Source organism: Diabrotica undecimpunctata, chromosome 9 (genome assembly GCF_040954645.1).
Source record: "Diabrotica undecimpunctata isolate CICGRU chromosome 9, icDiaUnde3, whole genome shotgun sequence".
Classification (NCBI taxonomy): Eukaryota; Metazoa; Arthropoda; class Insecta; order Coleoptera; family Chrysomelidae; genus Diabrotica; species Diabrotica undecimpunctata.
In genome coordinates this window covers 79,167,035-79,191,223 of record NC_092811.1, presented here as the reverse complement: position 1 = coordinate 79,191,223, position 24,189 = coordinate 79,167,035, and the positions used below count along the sequence as shown (strand labels likewise).

At 31.6% G+C, this 24,189-nt stretch overlaps 1 protein-coding gene across 1 annotated transcript in view; it reads left to right on the top strand.

The window, feature by feature from the left end:
• The window catches only part of LOC140450179 (protein kinase C, brain isozyme-like), a 651,237-nt gene extending 628,325 nt beyond the window's left edge, over nucleotides 1–22,912 (top strand). Inside the window, exons 13-14 of the mRNA XM_072543635.1 lie at nucleotides 4,006–4,146; nucleotides 20,634–22,912. Coding sequence (XP_072399736.1) covers nucleotides 4,006–4,146; nucleotides 20,634–20,786 — 294 coding nt within the window. The 3' untranslated portion in view covers nucleotides 20,787–22,912. The remainder of the gene's footprint in view (nucleotides 1–4,005; nucleotides 4,147–20,633) is intronic.
• Nucleotides 22,913–24,189: the final 1,277 nt, after the last annotated feature.

Here is a 24,189-nt window from a genome sequence, read left to right as displayed (position 1 = left end):
TCTTTCCCGATATTTTTATTTCTCCATATTGTTTCATTTGGGCAGCCTGCGGCTCTGTTTGCTCTATTCACTTGATCTTCCACTTCAGTTTTAAGCTTTCCGTATCTAGATAATGTGATTTCTAGATATTAAAACTCCATCACTTGTTCTATTATCTGACCTTCCAGCTTCAATTTACTTCTCAGTAAATTTTCTGTTGTAGTTATGCATTTTGTCTTTTTTGGAGAAATAATCATATTAAATTTTCTGACGGTTATATTAAATTGGTGCAGTGTACGTTGTAAATCATCTTTACTTTGAGATAGTACTATTGCATCGTCTGCATAGAACATTATTTAAAGGTGTTTTTCTTCCATTTGGTACCTTTTTTTAGTTCTTACTTTTTTTATTATTTCATCCATAATTAGGTTGAACAATAGAGGACTTAGGGAATCTCCCTGTCTGACCTCATTGCCAGCTTCAGTAGTATTGGTTATTTCTTCTTCTGCTTTTACTTTTATTGTGTTGTTTTGGTAAATATTTTCAATCGTTTTGATTATTCCTAGACGTATATCTCTTGCATACAGTAAATGGATAACGTCTTTTAATTTGACCCGGTCAAGAGCCTTCGTAAGGTCCACTTCCCGACCTAATACCCTGTTGTTCTTCTGCTAGTGTTATAATTTCATTTAGTTTATTTATCACTTTGGTTGTTAATTTAAGTTTTGTGTTTAATAAATTAAAAAAAAAGAAGTATTAGGATGCTTGATCTCCATTTGTGAGGAATTCTGTTTTGTTCTGTTATTTTTTTAATTAGTTTTAATAGTTGTTTGGTCTGTCAGATCTGGTCCTCCGTACTTTAGGAGTTCGTTCGGTATTCTGTTCTCTCCTGGCGATTTTCTTTTTTTAATTTTCTTAATGATTCCTTTACCTCTTCACCAATATTTTTTTCTTCGTTTGTCATCACCTCTGGTGTTGGTGGTTCATTATCGTCACCTTTAGCAAATAGGGATCGAAAGTAGTCTACCCATGTTTCTTTGTGAATGTGTTTTGTTTTTATTAGTTCGTTCATCTCATTTCTTTGTCCTCTAATCATTCTCCATATTTCTTTTTGTGTTCTGTAGAAGTCGTGTTCCATCTGTTTTGAGAAACTTTGCCAGTGTTCCTTTTTTATTTGTCTAACTAAAGTATTCGTTTCATTTCTTATTCGTTTATAGTGGTTGTATGCCTGTTTTGTTTGTTGTGTTCTGTATTGTAAAAAGGCTTGCTTCTTTTCTTCACTTTGTGTCTTCACTTCCTCTCTAAACCATGGTGTTTTCTTTTTTGATATCTTAGTGTTCGTTTCTTTTCTGTCTCCTAGTAATTCTGTTGCTGCGTTAATTATGTTATCTTGAGTTTTCCCAGCTTTCCTCGATGTTATCGTTTTCTAATATTTCATTCCCAGAGATCTTTTCTGATATTCTTTTCCTGTATAAGTATTCCGTGGATTTCGTATTTAGTCCTTCGACTTTGATTATTGTTTGTGTTGGCGCCGCTCAGTATTTCATGATGATTCTTATTTTACATAATACTAGGCTATGGTCGCTACCTACATCTGATGAGTTAAGGCATCTTACATTATTTTCGATGGATGTATATTTGTGTTGGTCTTTGTGGTCAAAAAATGTGTTGTTTATTCTTAGGTCGGTATTCGTGCAAAAGTTGATCATCAGTTCTCCATTTTCGTTTTTAACATTCTATTTATGTTTTTGTTTAATGCCGGGTATTACTTGATTGCCTATTCGAGGATTAAAATCCCCCAATATTATTATCATTCCTCTGATTTAATCTACTACTTGTTGTAATTAGTCATAAAACGCTTCCCTTGTTGTTTGAGGCTTGTTATTTTCTGGGCCGTATACTCCGATGATGTTCAGGTCTTCCTTCTCCATTTTTATCTTTGCTGTTACTATTCTTTCTGATATGTATTGACACTCCTTGATGTGATTTTGGTACCTTTGGTGTATTAGTAAGGCTACACCTTCTTTGGCCCTGTTTTCTTTTGCTACTCCACTGTAGATTAGTATGTCATCATCATCATCAGTGGCGTTACAGCTCTTTATGAGCCAAAGCCTTCTTCAGAACAATCCTCCATTCGTCCCTGTCTCTGGCAACTCTTCTCCATGCTCTAATTCCGATAGACTTCAAATCATTTTCTAGGTTGTCTTGGTACCTAAGTCTCGGTTTTCCTCTTCTTCGTTGTCCGATCGGCCCTCTTCGGTCAAAAACTTTTCTGACTATGGCATCTTCCTCTCGTCTGATTACATGACCTATCCATCTGAGGCGTGCTACCTTAATGAATTTGACACCGTCAGGTTCTCTAAATCTTCTATACAACTCAAAATTGTAACACCTGCGCCACAAACCTTGTTCTTTTATGCCTCCATATATTCGTCTTAGTATTTTTCGCTCAAAACGTTTGAGCAATTCTTGGTAATTCTGTGTTAGTGTCCAAGTTTCTGAACCATCTGTTAGCACTGGTCTTATTAGTGTTTTGTATACAGTCAGTTTAATTTTTCTAGGCATTTTTGAGGCCATCTGTCTTCTTAAGCCATAGTAACACTTATTGGCGAGCACTATTCTTCTCTTGATTTCTTCACTGACGTTGTTATCTTTAGTTAGCAGCGACCCTAAGTATATGAAGGTGTCAACACCTTCCAGTTCTAGGTCATCAATTATTATTCGTGTAGGTGTCGGGTTGCTTGACCTAGTGCAACACATATATATTTGGTCTTTTGAACATTTACATTTAGTCCCGTTCTGTGTGCAGATGCTCTTAACGACCGAAATGCTTCAGTCAGAGATTCTGTGGACCTACCTATGATGTCTATGTCATCTGCGTATCCGACAATTTGTACTGATTTGTTTAAGATAGTACCATTCGTAGTAATCTGCGACTCTCGAATTATTTTTTCTAATGCCAGGTTAAATAAGAGACACGATAGTCCATAACCCTGTCTTAGTCCATTTTTGCAATGGAAGGGTCTTGAGAGATCGTTTTGGATTTTTACCATGCTCTCTGCACCTGTGAGTGTAAGTTCAGTTAACCGGACAAGATCAAACGGAATGCGAAATTCTACCATAGCAAGTTAAAGTTTATTTCTATTAACGGAGTCGTATGCGGCTCTGAAGTCAACAAATATGTGGTGGGTGTCGACGCCGAACTCTAGGGTTTTTTCAAGAATCTGCCTCACTGTAAATATCTGGTCCGTTGTTGATTTATTAGGACGGAAACCGCACTGATATCCTCCCACTATTTGTTCGGCGTAGGGGAGGAGTCTTTTGTACAATACGTTGGACAACACTTTATATGTATACTAATGTAGATTAGTATGTATTCACCTAATTTTAATTGACCTTGTTTGTTTTCTGTAGAGCACAAATGTCTATTTCTTTCTCTTTCAACACTTGGGTTATTTCTTGGTCACTTAAGTTGCGCGATCTGACATTCCAAGTAGTAATTCTGAACTGGGTTTTGGATGTTTTTCGCTTGTCCCTATTTCTTGCCGTAGTCGTCTTCATTAAATTTTAAGAAACAAATAGTTTTGTATCCAAATAAAAATTAGAAAATCTCTTTTTACCCTTTTTGACATTCAACATCATTCAAATATTTGCATTAAAAGAAAATGAAAAGAGCTGTATTAAGCGTAAGGTAAAAATATAAACATTCAATATTGTGGTTCACATACAGAACACAAAATGAAAGACAGCAAGAAATATTGCAAGAATACAGGAAGAGATATACGCAAATAAAACAACAATTATATAATATATAAATATATAACTGCGTTAATTTTTCATTTTTGCATTTTATTTATAAATTATCATAATTTTGAAGTTTATCAGAAGCTATTAATATATCTGAGTCTAAAGATGTAATCATAATATTAGTTTTTAAATAGTCATATATTATTAATTTATTTGGTATATTACAATATACAAGTCAATAAAAACAAGTGGTTATAAATCGTATTCTCTTTATTTTAGTTCTTAACAAAATTTCCTAACAAAAGATTGGGTTGTGGTCCAAAAGGAGAGGAAGACGTACGCATTCATGCATTTTTTAGGCGAATCGATTGGGAGAAAATTGAAAATAGGGAAGTGCAACCTCCCTTCAAACCGAAAATAGTAAGTTATAAAAATTATTTTATTTTATTATTTTAACAAATGTATCTCCGGGACATGTAATTTTCACAGGAGATACAGTCTTATAAAAAAGAAAGCGGAAAATATATAAAATTAGCAAAAATACAATATTTAAATAAATATATGGTATTCTTTTACTTTTCTTGATGATGGAAACTTGCATGGTATGTTAGCCTTGTTGACTTCTGCTCTAAACAGCTTTTCTCTGCGACATCCAAATCATCCCCTTACCCCCTTAGGTTGCTAAACGAGAATATTAGTTTTAAATAATAGCAGGAAACATCCCAAAAATTAAATTATCAAGAAGAATTATAAATTTCAAACCGCTTTTGGTCTTATCAGACAGTGAAAACTTAAAAGGAAGTATTACCATGTTAAGATAATTAAATCAAGGAGGTAAAATTTTGACTTAAACTAAAAATGTGGTAAATACTTACATCTTAATAGTAAACTAGCTAAATAGCAAGGTATATGACTTTGAATTGACCTTGTTATGTTTCTACTTTCAATTACTATTCAGATATAAGAATTTATCAAGTTTTTTAGTTTAAAGGCAATATTTTAAAAAGGCCCCAGAGGTTTTAGTCTATACAATTCCATTTTATAGCTTTCCACGATTGTTTCAGTCTCAGCATGTATTCCCACGATGACATCAGTCTTCTTGATCATATTATCAGTCTTAATAGGTGTTCAGTTTCACAGTATTTTGCAATGGCATTGGTCGCAGCAAACTCTAATTAATGGCTCTTTCTTATTATACCAGCCTTGTCAGATTCTATTATTGCATCAACCTTAGGATAGTTCTCCCCGGTGAAATAAGTTTAAGCAGATACCGTTTCAGGATTGTGAAACAGTACTCTCTTATGCCTGCAAAACAAAAAATGTCGAAGTTAACCTTAAATTGTACATCTGATATTATGGTTTCTAAAAGTCTCTGGTTATTAGTCCTTAGGTATGCACTTACCTCTCACGTCTTCTATGCATTCACTATAACCAGTGCCATCAACTTCAATTTCGAAAGTTACAGAATCATCACTTTTGATCTCTTAGTTACAGAATAATTAGCTTCGATTCCTGACGTTGTTTAAATTAAATAAAGGTGAAGCTAATCGCCTACCTTCGTTTGCTACTTCATATTGCAGGGATTTGCCATGAATCAGGAGTAACACCAAGGAGGCTCTTGAATTGGTATTCATTGTGCTTAAGGAATAAGAAGGAAAATCTTAATTATATTTATTGAATATATTTATGCACATTGTAGCCCATATATACAGGAATATGATAATACAACGTATCAAAATAAAATTCTGCCCACGAACGACTAAGGGCTAATTCCAAACTATATGGCTATTAATCTGTTTCAAGATATAAATCTATTTCAAGATTTAAAAAAAGACGCTTTAACACATTTGAATTAACGACTCACAATAGAGCAGTAATGAAAAGCGCAAATGTCGCATAGTCATCCTACAATAACGCCTTATTACATAGGATAAAACTTTTTAAATGCTTTACCGTCGGAAGTCTATTTCCAATCAATTACGCGTTACAGCCATATCACAGGTTAGGGCGACATCAAAGTTGGGTGTCCCACACATACAATTTCAATTTTGCATTACGGCCGTATCATAGGTTATGGCACTAGAGAAGTATTTATAACTTCAGCATTTTTTTTGGCTAACAAATGCATTACCTACATGTAGAGCAATATATAAAAATAATCAGTACTGACCAAATATCCACTCTTGGCTTCTACGTAACGCAAATTACCTTGTGGGGCGCTTACCAATTCCGAGAGCGCTAAAACCGGAAATGGTAATAATGATACAGGGTCACTTTACAGCTTCTAAATTGTATGACATTATTCCATAATGAAGGCAACGCATAAAACTTATTAGGCCCAAAAACAGTTTTTCCATTTTTTTTTTTGGGTTATGGCACAGTTGAAATCGGGGTACTGTATATATATATATATATATATATATATATATATATATATATATATATATATATATATATATATATATATATATGTATGTATACATATATATATATATAAATATATATATATATATATATCGAGAAAAGGAGTACGACCGTCAATATATATATATATATACATCTAACGGTTAATGTAAGCTCCGTTCTAAAACGGTATTATACTAACTCCAGTAGAATATACACCGTGTATATTATTATCTAAGTAGCGCTTTATGTAGACTCCGACCAACATGTAGCATTAAGTGGACTCCACAATAGGATAAACCATTTTTGGGATCCGTATTTACCATGTTGCGTACATTTCTAAACTCCTGAGATGTTGCCAATAATTGTATTAGTAGTAGATTTTCAAATTTTACAGCAGGTACATTTTAACACTTGAAATTTATTTAAATATCCATCAGTTTAGTCATGAAGGAATTTCAGGATTATTTGGCTAATGTAGTTAAATATAAATTGTTAACTGACACATAACTTTATTTTACTGTTTAGTTTTAATAAACATGGCGGTAATTTATATTACTTATTTTATATATTTTTAAACATAAGAAAGTGTCTATTATAAACTTGGAAATGTTAAGTTTCCATTTTTATTAATTAGTATTTTTTATTAAAAGGCATTGTCACTAAAACATTTAGTTCATAAATGTACGTAGATCGGATAGAGTAATCGTGTAACAGTTTATGAAATTAGAGGCCCCTTCGGTAGGATTATAATGTTTGTTACCCTATTAATTAAAGAAAACTCAAACAACAGGGAGATCTTTATAATTTTTGGATTACTGCAGTTTATGACATGCAATATTTGTTTCATAGCGTAGTTGAATTTAAACTACAATAATTTATAAATCAATCTTTAGTAACATACTTTTTTACTGTCTAATTTCAATAGATATGTCGATTTTTAATTAAAATATTTAATGCATTAAAGTCGCGTAGAGATTTTTACTAAACATTTAATTTTAAAACTATTATAATAAGTCCAAGATAAGTATAACGTCTAGGGAATTAAATATCCCACTATGGATTTGTTTTATAGACTATCGTAAAGCGTTCCACAGAGTCAAATGGATACACTTATGACTGTACTAAAAGAATTAAGTGTACAACAACACCTAATTTTGCTTATAACTGAACTGTACGAACACACTACTAGACCATTTAAACTAACATTAAAAGAAGATTAAAAATCAAAACGAAATATAAGTATCTGGGAAAAATTTCTCAAACGATATTAATATTAAAAGGGACTTTAAAGAGCATCTGACAAAGTATGGTAAACCTTAAGGCGACTAAACCACACAAAATGGTTATTTGAGAAAAATTATAGCTCGTTCCAGAAAGAATTGTAATATAACATTAATGTAGATTAAGAAGAAACGCTGAAGATAAAAACAGTAGCGGTTAGCCTAAATAAAATTGATACCGAAGTGATAAAGGAAGACAATATAATCAATGAAGGCGAAGAAAACACAGAGCCAGAGCAAATAAGTAGAGAAGAAGTAATAGAAGGATTATCAAATATAAAAATAGGCAAGGCAGGTGGAGATGATGAAATTGAACCGGAAATGGTAAAATACATGGGAGAAGAAGGAATAAACTGGCTATGGAAAATATATAAAGAGGCGTGGGAATAACAAACAATCCCTAAAGACTGGCAGAACAATATCATCGTGCCAATATACAAAAAAGAAGAACATGTAAACTGCGACAACTATAGGGCAATATGCCTGTCATCGGTGTGCTTTAAAATATATACGAAAATAATAGAGAAGAGACTAAGACAAGAAGTAGTAATGGTATTGGGAGACGAACAAATGGCATTTAGACCGGGAAGACAGACAAATGACAACATATATATCATTAGAAACCTAATAGAAAGAAGCATAGATACGGGGAAAAAACTAGTATTAGCATTCATAGACCTAAGAGCAGCATTTGACACGATAGAAAGACATATTATAGGGAAATGCTTGAGGAAAATTAACGTACCTAATGCATTGATAAAAATTATAGAAAGTACTTACAAAGAGGTAAAAGGAAGGGTACAAATAACAGGGAAAGATCGGAAGCATTTAATTGGAAGAGAGGTATTAAACAAGGAGATAGTCTCAGCCCTTTGCTATTCATAATAGTAATGAACGAATTGATAAGAAACACTAGAGTCAGAACTAATCAACTACAGACAATAATAGGTTACCGCAGATTACAACCGGTAACAATAGAGTCCTTATTGTATGCAGACGACATAGTACTAATAGCAGATTCCGAGAATAAAATGCAGAAACTAATGGATATATGGGTAGAACAAATAGAAGAACTTAAAATGGAGATAAACGAGGAAAAAAGTAAGATAATGATAATCAGCGGCAAAGGAGATAAGGAAGATAATCAAATAAAGATAAAATGTAAAAACTCAGAATTGGAAATAGTAACAACTTACGAATACCTGGGAAGTATAATAACTAATGATGGAAAAATAGACTGGGAAATAACAAATAGAGCAAAGAAATCGAACAAGTTATATTATGCGTTAGCCCCAATAATGGGAAAAAGAGAACTTGCACGAGAAACAAGAATAAAAATATATAACACAATAGTGATACCGACTGTGCTCTATGCAAGTGAAAACTGGACAATTCTGGAAAAACATAAGAGCAGGATAAACGCAATGGAGATGAGACATCTAAGAAGGATAGTTGGAAAGACAAAATGGGATAGATTAAGCAACGAGACTATTAGGAGAATGGCAAACCAGGAACCGATAATGAACAAAATAGCAAAGAGACAAATGAACTGGTATGGGCATATGATGAGGATGCAATCCAATAGAATAACAAGAAAAATTTATGAAGCAAAAAACATCGGAAAAAGAAAAAGAGGCAGACCAAGAAAAAAATGGATACAGCAAGTAGTAGAGGCGGGAAAACTTAAACAAAAATCACTCGAGGAACTGAAAATAATGGCAGGAAACAGAAAAGAATGGAAGAGGTGGGTAAATGGAAATTAAAATAGCTAGCCCAAATCCGACACCCTATTAGGGTAAAAGGAAGGGGAGAAAGAAAGAAAGAAAGAAAGAATTTTTACATAATTATATTAACAAGAAATTAATAAAACTTTTGTTCGTTATTAGTAATTTCGTTATTTTAGAATATATTATGAAAAATGTTGTTGATATTACAATATCAGATGATAGGAATACAAAAATAAAAAACAACTTACCTTTTCAAAACAACAATCAATCACTTCATTTTATCACGAAAAATTTAAAAATTGCAATGTAATTGAACCCATTTTGTGAGCTATAGTTACATTGATACTTATGTGGCAATTAGCTGTAAAGTCATTAGTCTTTCTCACCGTATCGTATTTTCCTAATATTTTTTGTAGGCAAGCGGTTTAGTTTGTGTAATATAATATCCCCAATTCGTCTCATAATATTTAGTTTTCAAAACAGGTGTTACGCTAATTCGGTCACATTTTTTAAATAACTTTGCAGTACATTTGAAAATAAGTCGACAGTTTACCTTGAAGTCTTTACTTGTATATTAGTCCTTGTTAAATTAAGTAGTTTATTATTTAAGCCTAGTTCTGCCATGGTATTTCATAGTTTTATTCTTATGATTATATCAGTGCTTGTTTAAAATCTATAAATTACTAGTTTAATGTTTTTTTTTGTATTCCCAACATTTCTCATTAACTGCCTAATAGTGAATAATTGATCAACGATTTATTAGTGTTCCTAATTCCACACTAATAGTCTCCTATTTGATAGTTCACCTATTCACTCAATCGTTCCAGGTGTATCAGAAAAAATACTGTATATCCTAATAATTAATAGATATATAGCTTATATATAGCTTATATCGCTATAGTTTGTGCAGTACATTTTATTACCCGTTTTGTGTATGGTATGCTTTTCAGCAAGTTGGTACTTGCTCTTACTTCTAAATTGACAGATCAGCGGTTTAACTGCCTGTACTGAACTTTCTTCTTCATTTTGCAAATATATATAAAAATTAATAAAACTCTGACATACCGTTGATTAAAATATTGGATACCCTATACTATTCAATCAACGGAAATACTAAGATCACACGGGGAGAATATTATGGGTTATTTCTGGTTTCGTCACAATTTACACTGAAATTACTAACAAGAGAGTGCTCTTACTTTCAAATTGATATATAGAACCAACAGATGCTAGTCATATACCATCAGTACTAATAAAATGGAAACTATCAAATTAATGTCAATTTCATTTAATCAAACGTACTAACCTTAAAAATGGTCATTTAAGGAAACCCGCCTCAAAAATATTGACAATAAATTAAAAATAGTTTAAGCGTTATAAAAGTAACAGAGCAGCAAAGCTCACAGCATGAGAATAGTGCCTTGTACTTTTACATAGCAATTTGTTCTCACAATTTTATAGTTTTTCGAAAAATGAACTCCGATTAAAAGGTTAAAACGTCAAATAAAATGTAAAAACGTAAATGTAAATTTTTAAATACAAAATCTTCAATTTAGAAATTGAACATTCTTAATAAATGTATAATCTAATATTTAAGCCTGTTTATGTTTTACAGACTTGGAAAACACTGAACAGACAAATATTTATTCTTTTATATACTAGGTTCTAAAAAAAGTGTACTCAAAACGAATAAATATTATCTACCAAGTGTTTTATTCCAGTTTCATATGAAAGCACTAGATCTTAGATATTATAAATTTCGTCATAGGTGCTAATTTGAAATGAAAACCAAATGATAGAGCATATAGTGAAATATAAATATCTTAGCCCTCTATTGCCCCTACTTTTTTTGTAAACTTAATATAAACTTAATACTTAAATATAAAAATAAACTAATGTAAACTTATATGTGCTCAAATATCCATCCATTTACAACTAGTATTTTTTTTAGATTTTTTAAATTTTGTTTGGGGAGAGTTTTGGGAGTATTGCCCCCAGGCAACTGTGGGCAGCAAAAACTAACGAATGAAGTTATATACTTATTTATTATGCCAATCAAAAAAACAAATATTTGTAGTTGTAAAAGATAAAGCAATTTTACATTTATCGCACATTACTTTAGAAGTATTACAGCATCCTGGTTTTTTGCATCTTCCCTTTTTTTTGAAAATACGGGCCAGTCAAAGGTTTGGTCAAGCCTAACTTCCTTCGGTGGTACAATAGCAGTAGGTCCTCTCTTCCGTTTTTTTACAATTTCGTTCTCAATTTCACTGAGCCTGGGACGTCCTTTGTTTTTGATCTGGTCAGTTCTTGCTAACAGTACGCTATATAAGTGGGACTTAAACTGTAACAAAGGCAACTGATTTTTCTTTCAAAGTAATCGCAATCACGACGATATAACAACCAGCTGTTAACAACAGCTAAATCCAGAAGGTGAAAAAATATTTTTAGATACCACTTTTTATATTTTATGTCTGTTCGGTAAAGAGCAATTAGTGAATCCATAAGATCGACACCTCTCATAAATTTATTATAAAATTGCACTGAATTTGGACAGCATACAATAATTCTTGATTTTTGTTTCTTATCCACCTCTTGACTAACGAAGTAGGCTCAGAACCAACAAATGTACTAAGCAAATGAACCGGTTTATTATCGTACCACTTTAACGCTGGTAGTCTTATGCCATCTACTGTAGCGTGCTTTTCTTCTACAGTACCTCTACCCTGTTTCTTCATATTCTTGTCATCAGAAAAATGGCAATTAGGCAGTCTGTTTGGACGAACAGTTCCCAAACATTGCAGTCCACGTTTTTCCATTTCAATCTGCAACTGAATGCTATTAAACCAGTTGTCAAAATATACTTTATAGTATTTGTTTGGTTGGTTCGACTATCTCACACAATCTTATTACTACATTACCGCTGGTGTCTACATTAGGTAAATAAAGAGAATGTTCAACAGTTCCTGTATATAATTCCCAGTTATAAACAATACCATTGCTATCACGCAAAACAAATGCCTTGTATCCCCATTTTTTGGGTTTATTCTTCATATATTGTTTTAAAGAATGTGCCCCTTTGAATGGTATCATTTGTTCATCAATACACAAGTTTTCACTCATTGGAATACTCTGGAAATTTTGAAATGGACCGTTGATGAATGGTCTAATTTTGTATAACTTATCATTATTGTTGAGCATATTTGTGTTATTATTAAAATGAATTTTAGTTTCTATTTCTTCCCAGCGATTTCTAGATATAGTGTCAACTATTTGAGCTGGTCTAAATTTGCTTCGTACAAATCGTCTTCATTTTCCATTTTATTTGATCCTGGATCGATTGATATCTGAGTACCTATGGAAAATTCATTATCACTCTCTTATTATCACTGTCAAAGTCAGAGTCTTTGGATTCCTCGGATATTTACTGCTTTTCCCGTAGAACGTTTTTGTATCCATCCTAAAAAAATAATTTAAAATAATATGGTCCAGTGTGGATTCAAAGGAACATACCTGTTTTTTATCACAGTACTAAAACAACACAATAAAATAAACAAATTTCAACGGTAATCAATATATAAATGCTGATATAATGCCTCGGTATATATTTTTATATAAATTGTACACAATTTATAACAATAAATCACTATCGAAAATACAAACTAATAAGGCAGCCATGTCCATTTGACATACTGTTAAACATTTCCAAGTTTCGTCATAGGTTCATAGAGTGCATTAAAATGTATAACCAAATGTTGCCTGAAATTAACAGAGGGTATCTTAGAGTCGGAAATTGTTTTAAAAAAGTTTTCTGCATCAAAAACTCCTTTGTTGCCTTGAGTACACACGGGGCTATAGAGGGTTAAAATATCTGTATCGCGCGAGGATAAGGTTATTGATGAGGAAAAAAAGACCTATCACTGAAGAAGTGAGATAGTAATTGGCAAACGCAAAGAGCACTTTAATTACATTAAATGAAATATGCATTACAATCTATCATGATACACATATCTTGATACACATGAAACAAGACAATTAATAAACACGTTAAGAGAATCTTAAGAAGTAATAACCAAAATTTAACTTTTAATACACAGAAGAAATACTGATATACAGAAGATACACAAATTAAAAAACGTTATCCACTTATTGTACGCAAGAGAGATATGAAAAGGAAAAATCAAAACGATCGAGAATATATACCAAAACAACACAATCAAAGTAAAAGAAGAAGAAGAACTAACCGACCCTATTGAAGCTGACAATGGGATGAGACAGGAATATTCCCTGAGTCCCCTATTATTCAACCTGATTATGGATGAAATAATAAAAAAGTAAGAACTAAAAAAGGATACCAAATGGAGGAAAAACAAATATTATATAATGTAATAATAATCTGCTGTGCAGACGACGCAATACTACTCTTTCAAAGTGAAGATGATTTACAACGTACGCTGCTCCAATTTCATATAACCGCCAGAAAATTTAACATGTTAATTTCCCCAAAAGAGACAAAATGCATGGTTACAACCGCAAATTTACTAAGATGTTAATTGGAGCTAAAAGGTCAGATAATAGAACAAGGGTTGGAGCTTAAATATCTAGGCATCACATTATCTAGCTAGGGAAAGCTCGAAACTGAAGTGAAAGATCCAGTGAATAGAGCAAACAGAGCCTCAGGCTGCCTAAAAGAAACATTATGAAGAAATAAAAATATCGGAAAAGAAACGAAAGGCAGAATTTACAAAACAGTCATCAGACCAATAATGACATACGCGGCAGAAACAAGACCTGATACAGAGAGGACAAAAAGGATGTGAAACAGCAGAGATGAAAACACTTAGAAAAATTGATGGTAAGACACTATGGGACAGAGCTAGAAGTACAGATATACGACGTAGATGCAAGGTGAAGAACATCAAGAACTGGTTAAGAAATAGAAGAGTAGAACGGAACGATCATATAAGCCGAATGACAACAAATAAAACAATAAAGACGGCAAGAGACGGTTAACCCATAGGAAGACGATCAGTAGGAACACCACGAAAACGATGGAAAGGCAACTTACTGGAAGCACAATGAAAAACAGACAGAGTTATGTCTATATAAAAAGAAAAAGAAGAAGAAGAAGAAGATACACAGGATAAACATTAAAATAGCTGCAAGAAAGATAAAATAAATCAGTCATATTAATGTAGAACAGCAGAGGACAGAGTGTTTAGAGAAAATAATGAATGTCATATTATTGTAGAATAGCAGAGGACAGAGTATTTGTCATAGCTTTAGACAAGTGCCCAATTGAAAAAAGAACACAGGTCGTTCAAAAAAGACGGAACTCTAGAAAGAAACCAGAATAGATTTAAAAAAATAAAAGCATAAACATGTGTTTTCCTACTTTTTTAATATTGAAGATACGTAAATAGAACATTGAATTAAAATGTAAACTTTGATATCTGTAATAAACCCATCACCTGAACAGTGGCGCCGATGTATGTAGTTGAAATTATTTACACTTATTTTAATTGTATATTTTTTTATTATCTATATATGAGTTGCGACCGATATTACAAACTTATTTATTTTCCACAAAGAGGCTCTTTAGAACCTAAAATTATTACTATACAAATCTGATTCGACATATCGTCAAAAAGTAATACACGGCATGTAAAATTTAAATTTTTAATAAAAAGATTACGCATTACTTATGGGGTTTAAAGAACGAGCCTTTAGGAAGATTGGAGTACTAATAAGACCACCGCAATCGGTCATACCCCGGGTAATGATTAATTAATTAATCGGCTAATTCTTCAGTCACCCCTTTAATATGATTTTGTCAAATTGGTCCTTTTTAGGACTAACTATTCTAATAACATATGTCTATAACTGTTAAGGGTATATCTAAAAATCAAGAAACTTTACTTTACTTAAATCTATCAGACATATGAGTTAACACGAATCTGACTAATTTCTAGTACAGGAAACACATATAGGGACTAACCTAGGGTATTTGGTATATAGCTGATTGCTGAAAACCACATTATAGATATAGACATACTATTTCTGTCGGAAAGTAAGAAAGGACAAAACCAGTCAGCTGAGAGAACCTTTTAACGATGTGGAGCTTGGATCCACCATCTACATATTTAATGAAAAATAACACAACTACCGACCTTGAGGATCTGAGCACAAAGCTTATTACGAAATCTGGACCAAAACACTACAATGACTTATCCAGATGATGAACAACTGTATTCAAATTAGGAGATACCCAAAGTATAGAGACAAGCCAAAGTACCTTGCTTAAGCCTGGCAAACACTCCAACGACCACAAAAACTATCGGCTAATATCTTTATTTTGTCAGCTATTCAAAATACTTTTGCACAATATCGTTAATATGATATCACCGATATTAGAAGAAAAACTTAAATTAAAAGACAAAAGTGGCTGTAGACAGGGAAGATCACGTACATCACAAATACTAAATCAAAGACGGGTACGAAAAATATCGGGTATCAGGGGTGGTATTTTTCAATCTAAATGCCGCTTACGACACCTTAAATTACAGAATATTTCTCCAAAAACTATATGATATCCCCTTAGATAATAAACTCGCTTATATTGTCTGTGTATGCCTACACAATAGAATATTTTTTGTATCACTCAATGATAAGAATAGCAGATGAAGAACGGTCTCGCTTGGGGTAGTATAAAGGCACCTAAACTGTATAACATTTACACAAACGAACGATCCATACCGGTAGATACTAGAACTTCTATTATATAGACGATACACCTATTATTACACAATAAAAATAAACTATGAATCAATTTTCAGCCAAAATCCCTGAAAAACTCGTGTGTGCTCCTTTAATCTCCCTAACATAGACGCTTTCACAAAACTGAACATCCAATAATGTCATGAAATTGTTGAACGTAGACTTCCTATAAATTCCTTGAAAATAATTTGTATCGCACGGGGTCAGTCACAGATCATTGTTTAAAACTAAAAGGTAAATTGAGGACCAGAAATAATATTTTTCGCATGCTTGTCAGCTAAAAATGAGGTGCACGTCCTTCCGCCCTTAAAACATAGACGCTTGCACTATATGCATCTGCTGCCGAATATACCTTGTTAGACAAATTCTTTCTTTTTGTGCACACTACTACCCATTTTAACACAAAAATATCTATTGTAGCTCTTAACCATATTTATTTTGAGATAACCTTTTATCGAGATATCATATATAGTACACAAATAAGACCAGAACTAAAATAATAAAAAAGCTTTATACAAGATATCGCAGAAGATTGGATGAAATAAAAGTAGTTTTTATTAATCGGATGCTTACATAAAACGTACAAAGACATACTCACGTAAACAAAATATATTACGAAATTTCTGTCATTAAAAAAAAAAACATCGAGTTCGGCATTTAACTAATAAAATTATATTAAATAAAAAAAACAACATTTTTAAAAATGCAGAAAAAATAAAATTTCCTATGCAAGCGAACATTCCATTAAATAATAAGCCCAAATCCTTTTGTATCTATATACCTGTTTTTAAAGAACCAGTTACCTCTTAGTACGTATTTATACCAGGTAATGAGATATCCTCTGTTACTCAGTGTAATGCGTATTAGATTACACTGTCTACGAACAGTAGATAAAAATAAGGAGCCCATATGAACCGCTCGGGATATATGTTGAAAATATACGGTATAATCGCACAGTTGCCAAACTCTCAGAGCTTACTTAAACCGATAAACCTATGGTTCAATTATACATTGAAGAAGATCTCAACGACCCCTATAATATATACACGTGAACTAAACGATATACATTTATGATACAGGGGTATTTACGGGCTCCAAAAAATTTTTATAAATTATTAAACTGTACATGTTGATGAATCGACAGAACCAATATTATGGAATGGTCAAGTGAGCTCCGTATATCGGTACCCACTTGACCACGGAGCTCGATTGAACCTGAAGTTTAACATGGGCGGAGTCCACTTTATGCCGTAGATATATATATATATATATATATATATATATATATATATATATATATATATATATATATATATATATATATATATATATATATGTATATATATATATATATATATATATATATATATTATCTATATATTATATATATATATATACAGTGTAGGTAAAACTTTATGGTCGGTATGTAGCTTACGTGAGATGGAGTGAGAAACACCTATTTAAAAAGAGAGAGGTATATTAGGTCAGCCCATTATATCGACGAAATAGCATTAGTGGAACTAAGAAAAGAGGAGAAGTTCAACATTGCCAAACTTATTGGTTTTATTTGACCTCTTGTCTTTTTAGCATTTTAACAACATTCTAAGATAATCAAATTTGGGCGAATTGATTTAAATGGCAGCTTACTGTTTTTTATTTTAAATTTGCCACAATTTTTCTTTACAATAAGTTTAATTTAACATTTTGATTTCCACTTCGGAAATCGTTTTATGTAAATAAAATTTATTAATGTTTCGTATTTTAAGTACGATTTCCGAATTGGAAATCTAAACATCAAAATAAGCTTATTTTAAAGTCACATTGTGCCTTATTCGCAATAAAAATAATAAATTGAAATATCAAACCACAATTAAAAACCTTCTTACAAAATTATTTGGCAACGTCGAGCTCTAAAATAAAGACGTTGAACTACAAACTGTGTTCGTAGTTCTCTAACGAGAAAAACAGTAGAGGTGAGTCGTTGACGTTTTTATCGTTAATGAAACTGAACTGCTTTTCGTAAACAAGTAACAAGTTGAAAAACTAAAAATTAAAATATTTAAACGAATACATAAACAAACATGCTTTCTTGAATCAAAGAAAAATACTGGAATACTTTCAACAGCTTTTCAAATTTGTTGTAGTTGATTTATAACTAAGTTTTTCTTTGCAAAATTTGCATACAGCCTTCTCACTGTTAATGTCTTTCTCAAAGTGACGCCATAAAATACTAACATCTTTACGCGCAGACATGTTAAACACACGATTAGTTAATAAAGTAAATATTTAGTACTCACAGAATAAATTCACATTTACGTTAGACAAAACACCAACTCCAAATAAAAATTTAGTTTGCTGAATTATATAAAACGTGAATCGGGGGCTCCAATGTGTTAATATTAAAAATAATCGATCATTGCAAAATTCAGAAAGTCGAGCATAAAAGCTGCATCTTCTACAAATGTGCATTTTTTGAAAATACAATTATTACGCTTGTACTAGGTAAATGATTTTAACTAAGAAAAAGACTTCTTAATTGAATATTTAAAATAAATAAATAAATCCTTTAACGAATAATTATCAATAAAGATTTCAGCTTCAGAACTAGTTGGCTTCCCAGTAAGAAAACGTAGATTCGTTAACGACAAATAAACGGTTAAATAAAATAGTTCGGTGATTCAACGCTCATCTCTACAGAACAGGAGTGATAATATGTCATGCGTAATCACGGTAGTAAGTTATTCTTTCATAAAGCATAATAGATAAACACAGTCCAGTAGGTCAGTAATTCAGTATTAGTAAAGCATTATGAGGGAGCAGGTGTATTGTATTAAGTTTAAACTGGACGAAAAATTTACGTCTTTTAATTAAAAATAAGATATTATTTGGTATTTTCCAAATAATATCTTTGAAACTATTTTCGTTAAGATTTTTTGGAGGTATTAATTATGAAAATAAGAATTAGTTCTATAATAATGAAACAAAAAAAGATAAAATTGGTATAAAATTTGTTCTATAAAAATCAAATCAAATAAAAAATAATTCCAACACTACTGTTTAAATTAAAATAACTCCAAAAAATTAGAAATTCTAAACCAAATTCTTAGGTAATTAAATGTTCAAACAAACCACCAAGTTGTAACAAACAGTAACCAAATCTATTATACAAAGCATTCCTCATGGCGTTGAGTTCATCTGCCGATATGTTTTGGCTAAGTTAGATTATCTTTTCCTTTAGTTCCTCCAAGTTGGTGGCTCGCTCGAACTCATGCCTGTACAATTTTGTTTTTAGCATCCCCAAAAATAAAAATCTAGAGAAGCTAACTCAGGTGACCGAGGGGGCCATTTTATTGTAGCGTCTGTACTAATGACACTTTAAGCAAAAATTAACGATAAATAGTCTTTAACGACTTTTGCATTATGTGCAGGACAGTCTTGTTGAAACCAAATTTCGTTGAAGTTAATTTGAAGACGTTGAAGTGCAGAAATAATTTGATTTTGCAGTTATTGGAGATATTTGACTGCGTTTAAATTGCCTTCAATGAAAAAAGGACCAATAATATGGTCTCCCAAAATTCCAGTCCAAACATTCAACTTTTGTGGATACTGCGTACGCACAGACACACTCAAATGCTTATTCTCCTGAGACCAATAACGTACAGCGGATGAATTATGTTTCTTGTGAATTGTGAAGGAGGACTCATTTAACATATCATGCAGAAAAACCAATCTCAATCTCTGTATATCGAAAACTCACCCATACAAATCGTTACTTGCATGCTAACTTTCATTATCCGCCTTCACAGATTAATTCAGTCAATAATACCCTTGTCTATGGATCAATACTCCTTTGTGGTGACGCATGTAGACCGCTGAGCTATCTAGTTTAAAACAAGTCCTCATCTAAAACAGTTACCGCGAAAATCATATCAAAAGAAGCAACAGACATCAATCTCCCAATAAATGTAAAGCTAAGACTCAGACTTATTTATACAAAAACTTTACATCAAAGGTGCCACTGGTAAAATCGACAAAATTCTTAAATCTAGAGGAGTAAAGACAATATTTATCCCCCAATAAAAACTTTCATCTCTTATCCTATCAATCAAAGACAACACTCAAAATGAACAACACGGAGTTTATGAAATTCGTAGAATCTAAAATAGGATTTATGAACAGTCCATTTCTGTTTACAATTACGATTCCATTTCAGCTCTAGGTCAATTCCATCTTCATACAGATCACAAAATTGATTTTAAAAACTCCAGAACCATATCCCGATCCGCTTCTATAAACCAATAATTATCCGAGAAGCCATAGAAATTGAAAATAGGCCAAATTGTCTCAATAAACGAGATAACGGCATACGGTTACCTTTGACATGGAGACCTCTCATAAAGAAAATATCGACCCCTCCATCCTTGAATCGTCAGAACTGCTACTGCTACTATCAGAACTGTTCGATCCAACTCCCTACGCTGACCCTCACGCCAACCTCTACCCAAACCACATCACCATCAACGGTATAAATGAACCGTCCTCTGTTTCCAGTAGCAGTAAAGCATTGGTTAGTGATCAGTGTAGTAGTATCTGGTGGCTCGGGAGTCTGAGACCTCGGAAGCCCTGCAATGATAATCGACGCGTTTTAATCTGGAAGAAGACTGTTGAGAATATTTGATAAGAATAATTATTTAATACTTTGTATCTTGTGTTTCAGAAACATCGCAAAGATGTCAGCAATTTTGACAAACAGTTTACATCAGAGAAAACGGATTTAACACCGACAGACAAGCTCTTCATGATGAATTTGGACCAAACCGAGTTCACCGGTTTCTCATATCTCAATCCTGAATTTGTCATACACGTTTAATTGTTTGACATCACTCTATACAACACAAATTTATATGTAATTCGGTCATTTTTCATGTTCGTGAAAAATCCCGCGATTATAAAAAATTGAAGCGATGAAGAATATTACTTGATTAGGATGTGGATGCTACACATATCTATATAATGACAAAAAATAATTTTAAGATTGTAACTTATACTTAGTTTAGAAACATTTCTGCCGTAGGAAACATTTTAAGTCCTGATTATGCTTATTTTTTAAGATAATTATATTGGTGCTACACATATATAATATACCATTATATTATTAACATAATAAAATATGGAAATTATGAATCGTTTAACACTGTCCTTTACAGTCAGAATATAGCATTAGTCCTTTTGATACCCCTGTAAAGATCAAGATCAAAAAACTATAAACATGATTGGTAAATTGCTCTTGAAGGAGACTATTGTTTTATTTTGATATTATATCGATTTTTATCGATTATATCGATACAAGGATTTTTTATTTAACTAGGACTTTTTAAAGGTATCAGCAGACTCATTAAAAATGTGCATCAATAAAACCTTAATGGATTTAAACCTCTTTAGTATTTACTCTAACTATGAATTTGTCTCAGATAAGAGTATAATTGCTAGTATGTTATTAAATAAGAATTTGGTATATGAAAACAATAATATGTATAATAAAATTCATATTTGAATAATTATTTGTTTAAGCATAATATCAAAAACAGGACTTAAATGTTGTGACTTATGGCGCCGTTCAGTGTTCTTACTGAGTTACTGTGCCAAGCTTCTGCTATGCTAAGCCAAAAATGACATTCCAACATTTTTTTGTGTTCTTTACATAAAATATAAGCATTAAAAGATTAGGTAAAGCAATAAAAACATTCCGTAGTATTAGTTTTAGTGATTGGCTGAATTGCATCATAAATTTGCTTGTAATTCTTGCTAGGCCGGTACTTCTGTAAAACTAAAGACATTTGGTGGCATACTACTAGTTGAAAGGACTTATAGAATTGAGTAGAATTATAAAGTTTATATTTTATTTATACCAACAATAGTGTTATTTAATGATGCCTGTTTAACGACAACACTTAACCAGGGATTTCTAACATGCTATCATCAACATTAATTTATTTTAGCTGTATTATCCTTAAGTAGGTACTTCGTTTCTGTGTTGCTTAATCCCAACAAATAAATTAAAGTTTAGCTTAAATAAAAAAGCTTAACGTACTATAAAGCTTTAGTTTTTTTGGAAAACTAAAGCGTATATTCACACCACTAGGAGACACCAAACAAAATTATAGTAACTTAGCCTTCTTTAAAGAATAACGAAATTATTTAACAGTTTTAATTAGATATATTTTTTTCTCTTAGCATGGATTTTAATTTGTTTGTTCTACCCCCTTTTGTTTTTTTTTAATTGTTTGTGCGTCTAAATTGTTACGACTTTCAAATTGGAGGGCTTTATTTTGGCAGTAGCCACTGATTTGAAATTACTATGTATAAGATAACAGCTTGAGATGACAGAAAAACAATTAACGAAGAATACGATAATATTATAACATTAAGAAATATTATTCCAGTCCCATAGTAGTACGCTACTTTAAATTGTTTTGTTAATAACTTTGTTATAACAAAGCCGCTGCTAAATATTACTTATTCTAAAGAAATATTACTGACTCTGCTTAAAGCTTGTTAGGTTCTTCAAACCACTCCACTGGTAATAAAATAAAATTCAACCAAAAATGAAGTATTGGCCTAATATTGATACAGATATTATATTAAGCCTCTCTATTTTGAATATTATCGCACTTAATATTGTACGATGATGTAGATGTTCACATTAAAGTTATATATTTCTTACAGTTCTTCCATAAGTGTAAAAGTTGCGAAATGTGTATAGTTGTATTTCGAAAAAATAAAAACATTTTGTAAAAACTCTTGAAAAAGGTAAATTGCAATTAACGTTATCTCCTTATTATTGTTATTTCGTTATTATTAATGATATGTTTCTTAACCATCAGTAGGTATCGTGTCACCAGTTCCCCCATATCATTTAACTTATTTTTTCAAGCTATATGTATTGCTTATTGTCGTTAATTTTCTGTATAGATGCGTGGTATACCAATTTTTTCACTGTAGAGTTTATATATATATATATATATATATATATATATATATATATATATATATATATATATATATATATATATATATATATATATATATATATATATAATATATTATATAAACTCAACAAAAAAAAATATATCGAATTTTTACTGTCGAGCTGATACAAATTTTATTGAACATTGATTTCGCGTTTTACAGTTTATTCTACACAAAAAATGCTTATGAAAATTTTTGTTCATAATTATCTCAGCTACATTTTTTATTTAAAAAATTTGTTTCTACGGTGTACAGATTCTGTAAATCGATTTTTTTTACGTTTTTACCCCCTGCGGGGGGGGGGGTTTAGGGGGAAGCCCTGGGGTAATAGTGGTAAACTTTTTTGCATCTTTTTGGCGTCCAAAAATTGGTTTTTTAGTTTGATATTAGCTTGTTGGTATCATTTTTAGAGGTTTAGTGGCATTTTCGTCTCTGACGACTGGAGTATTGGTGATAGTCTGAAGGATATTTGGCTATATTTTTACATTACTTACCAAACTGTGTTAATTTACTGCGAGGTCAATCATAAATTTTGCATATGTGCTGGATTTTCTTTCAATGCACGCAATATGAAGATCATCACTCAGTTTTTGGTTCATACAGTAGATATGTGTCGTAATATGTTTTATCTAAGTAGATTAAATATAATATAATGTCTTTTATCTTCACGATATTTTTACACAGATTAAAGGAAGATAGATGATTAAATTTTCATCTATTAAAAATAGTTTTTAATGTTTAAAACTGTTTATTTAGTGGTTAACAAGAACTAAAAGTTATTCATATACACAATAACAAATTTTACGTGAATTTTATTGATTATTAATATTTGGTCAAGAGTTTTTAAATGTTTTCGTTTTTTATCGACTTTTATAACTTGTATTTTAATTGTTCGAGAATTTATATTCGAAAACAAAATTAACTCGAATCCCTCTAACTGTCCCTACCACATCTACAGAATAGTGTTGCCAATAATATTTAAACGTAACGTTAATACGATATTCCTCTTTGGGAATAATAATCTTAACTTTTAAAAAGTAACTTAATAATAAAAAAAGTCCTAAAGGACTTTCTAAGTAACTTGTGATATTATAAGGCTATGAACAGTATGTGTCTACGTTTTTGTCGTTTCGATTGAATCAATGTTGCATCTCGCTAAAAATTGATCTTTAGAAAACACAATTTTAAAAGTTCATAGGAGATTCAGCATTGGCGCTACAAAGAGATGTGACTAACTTTCAAAT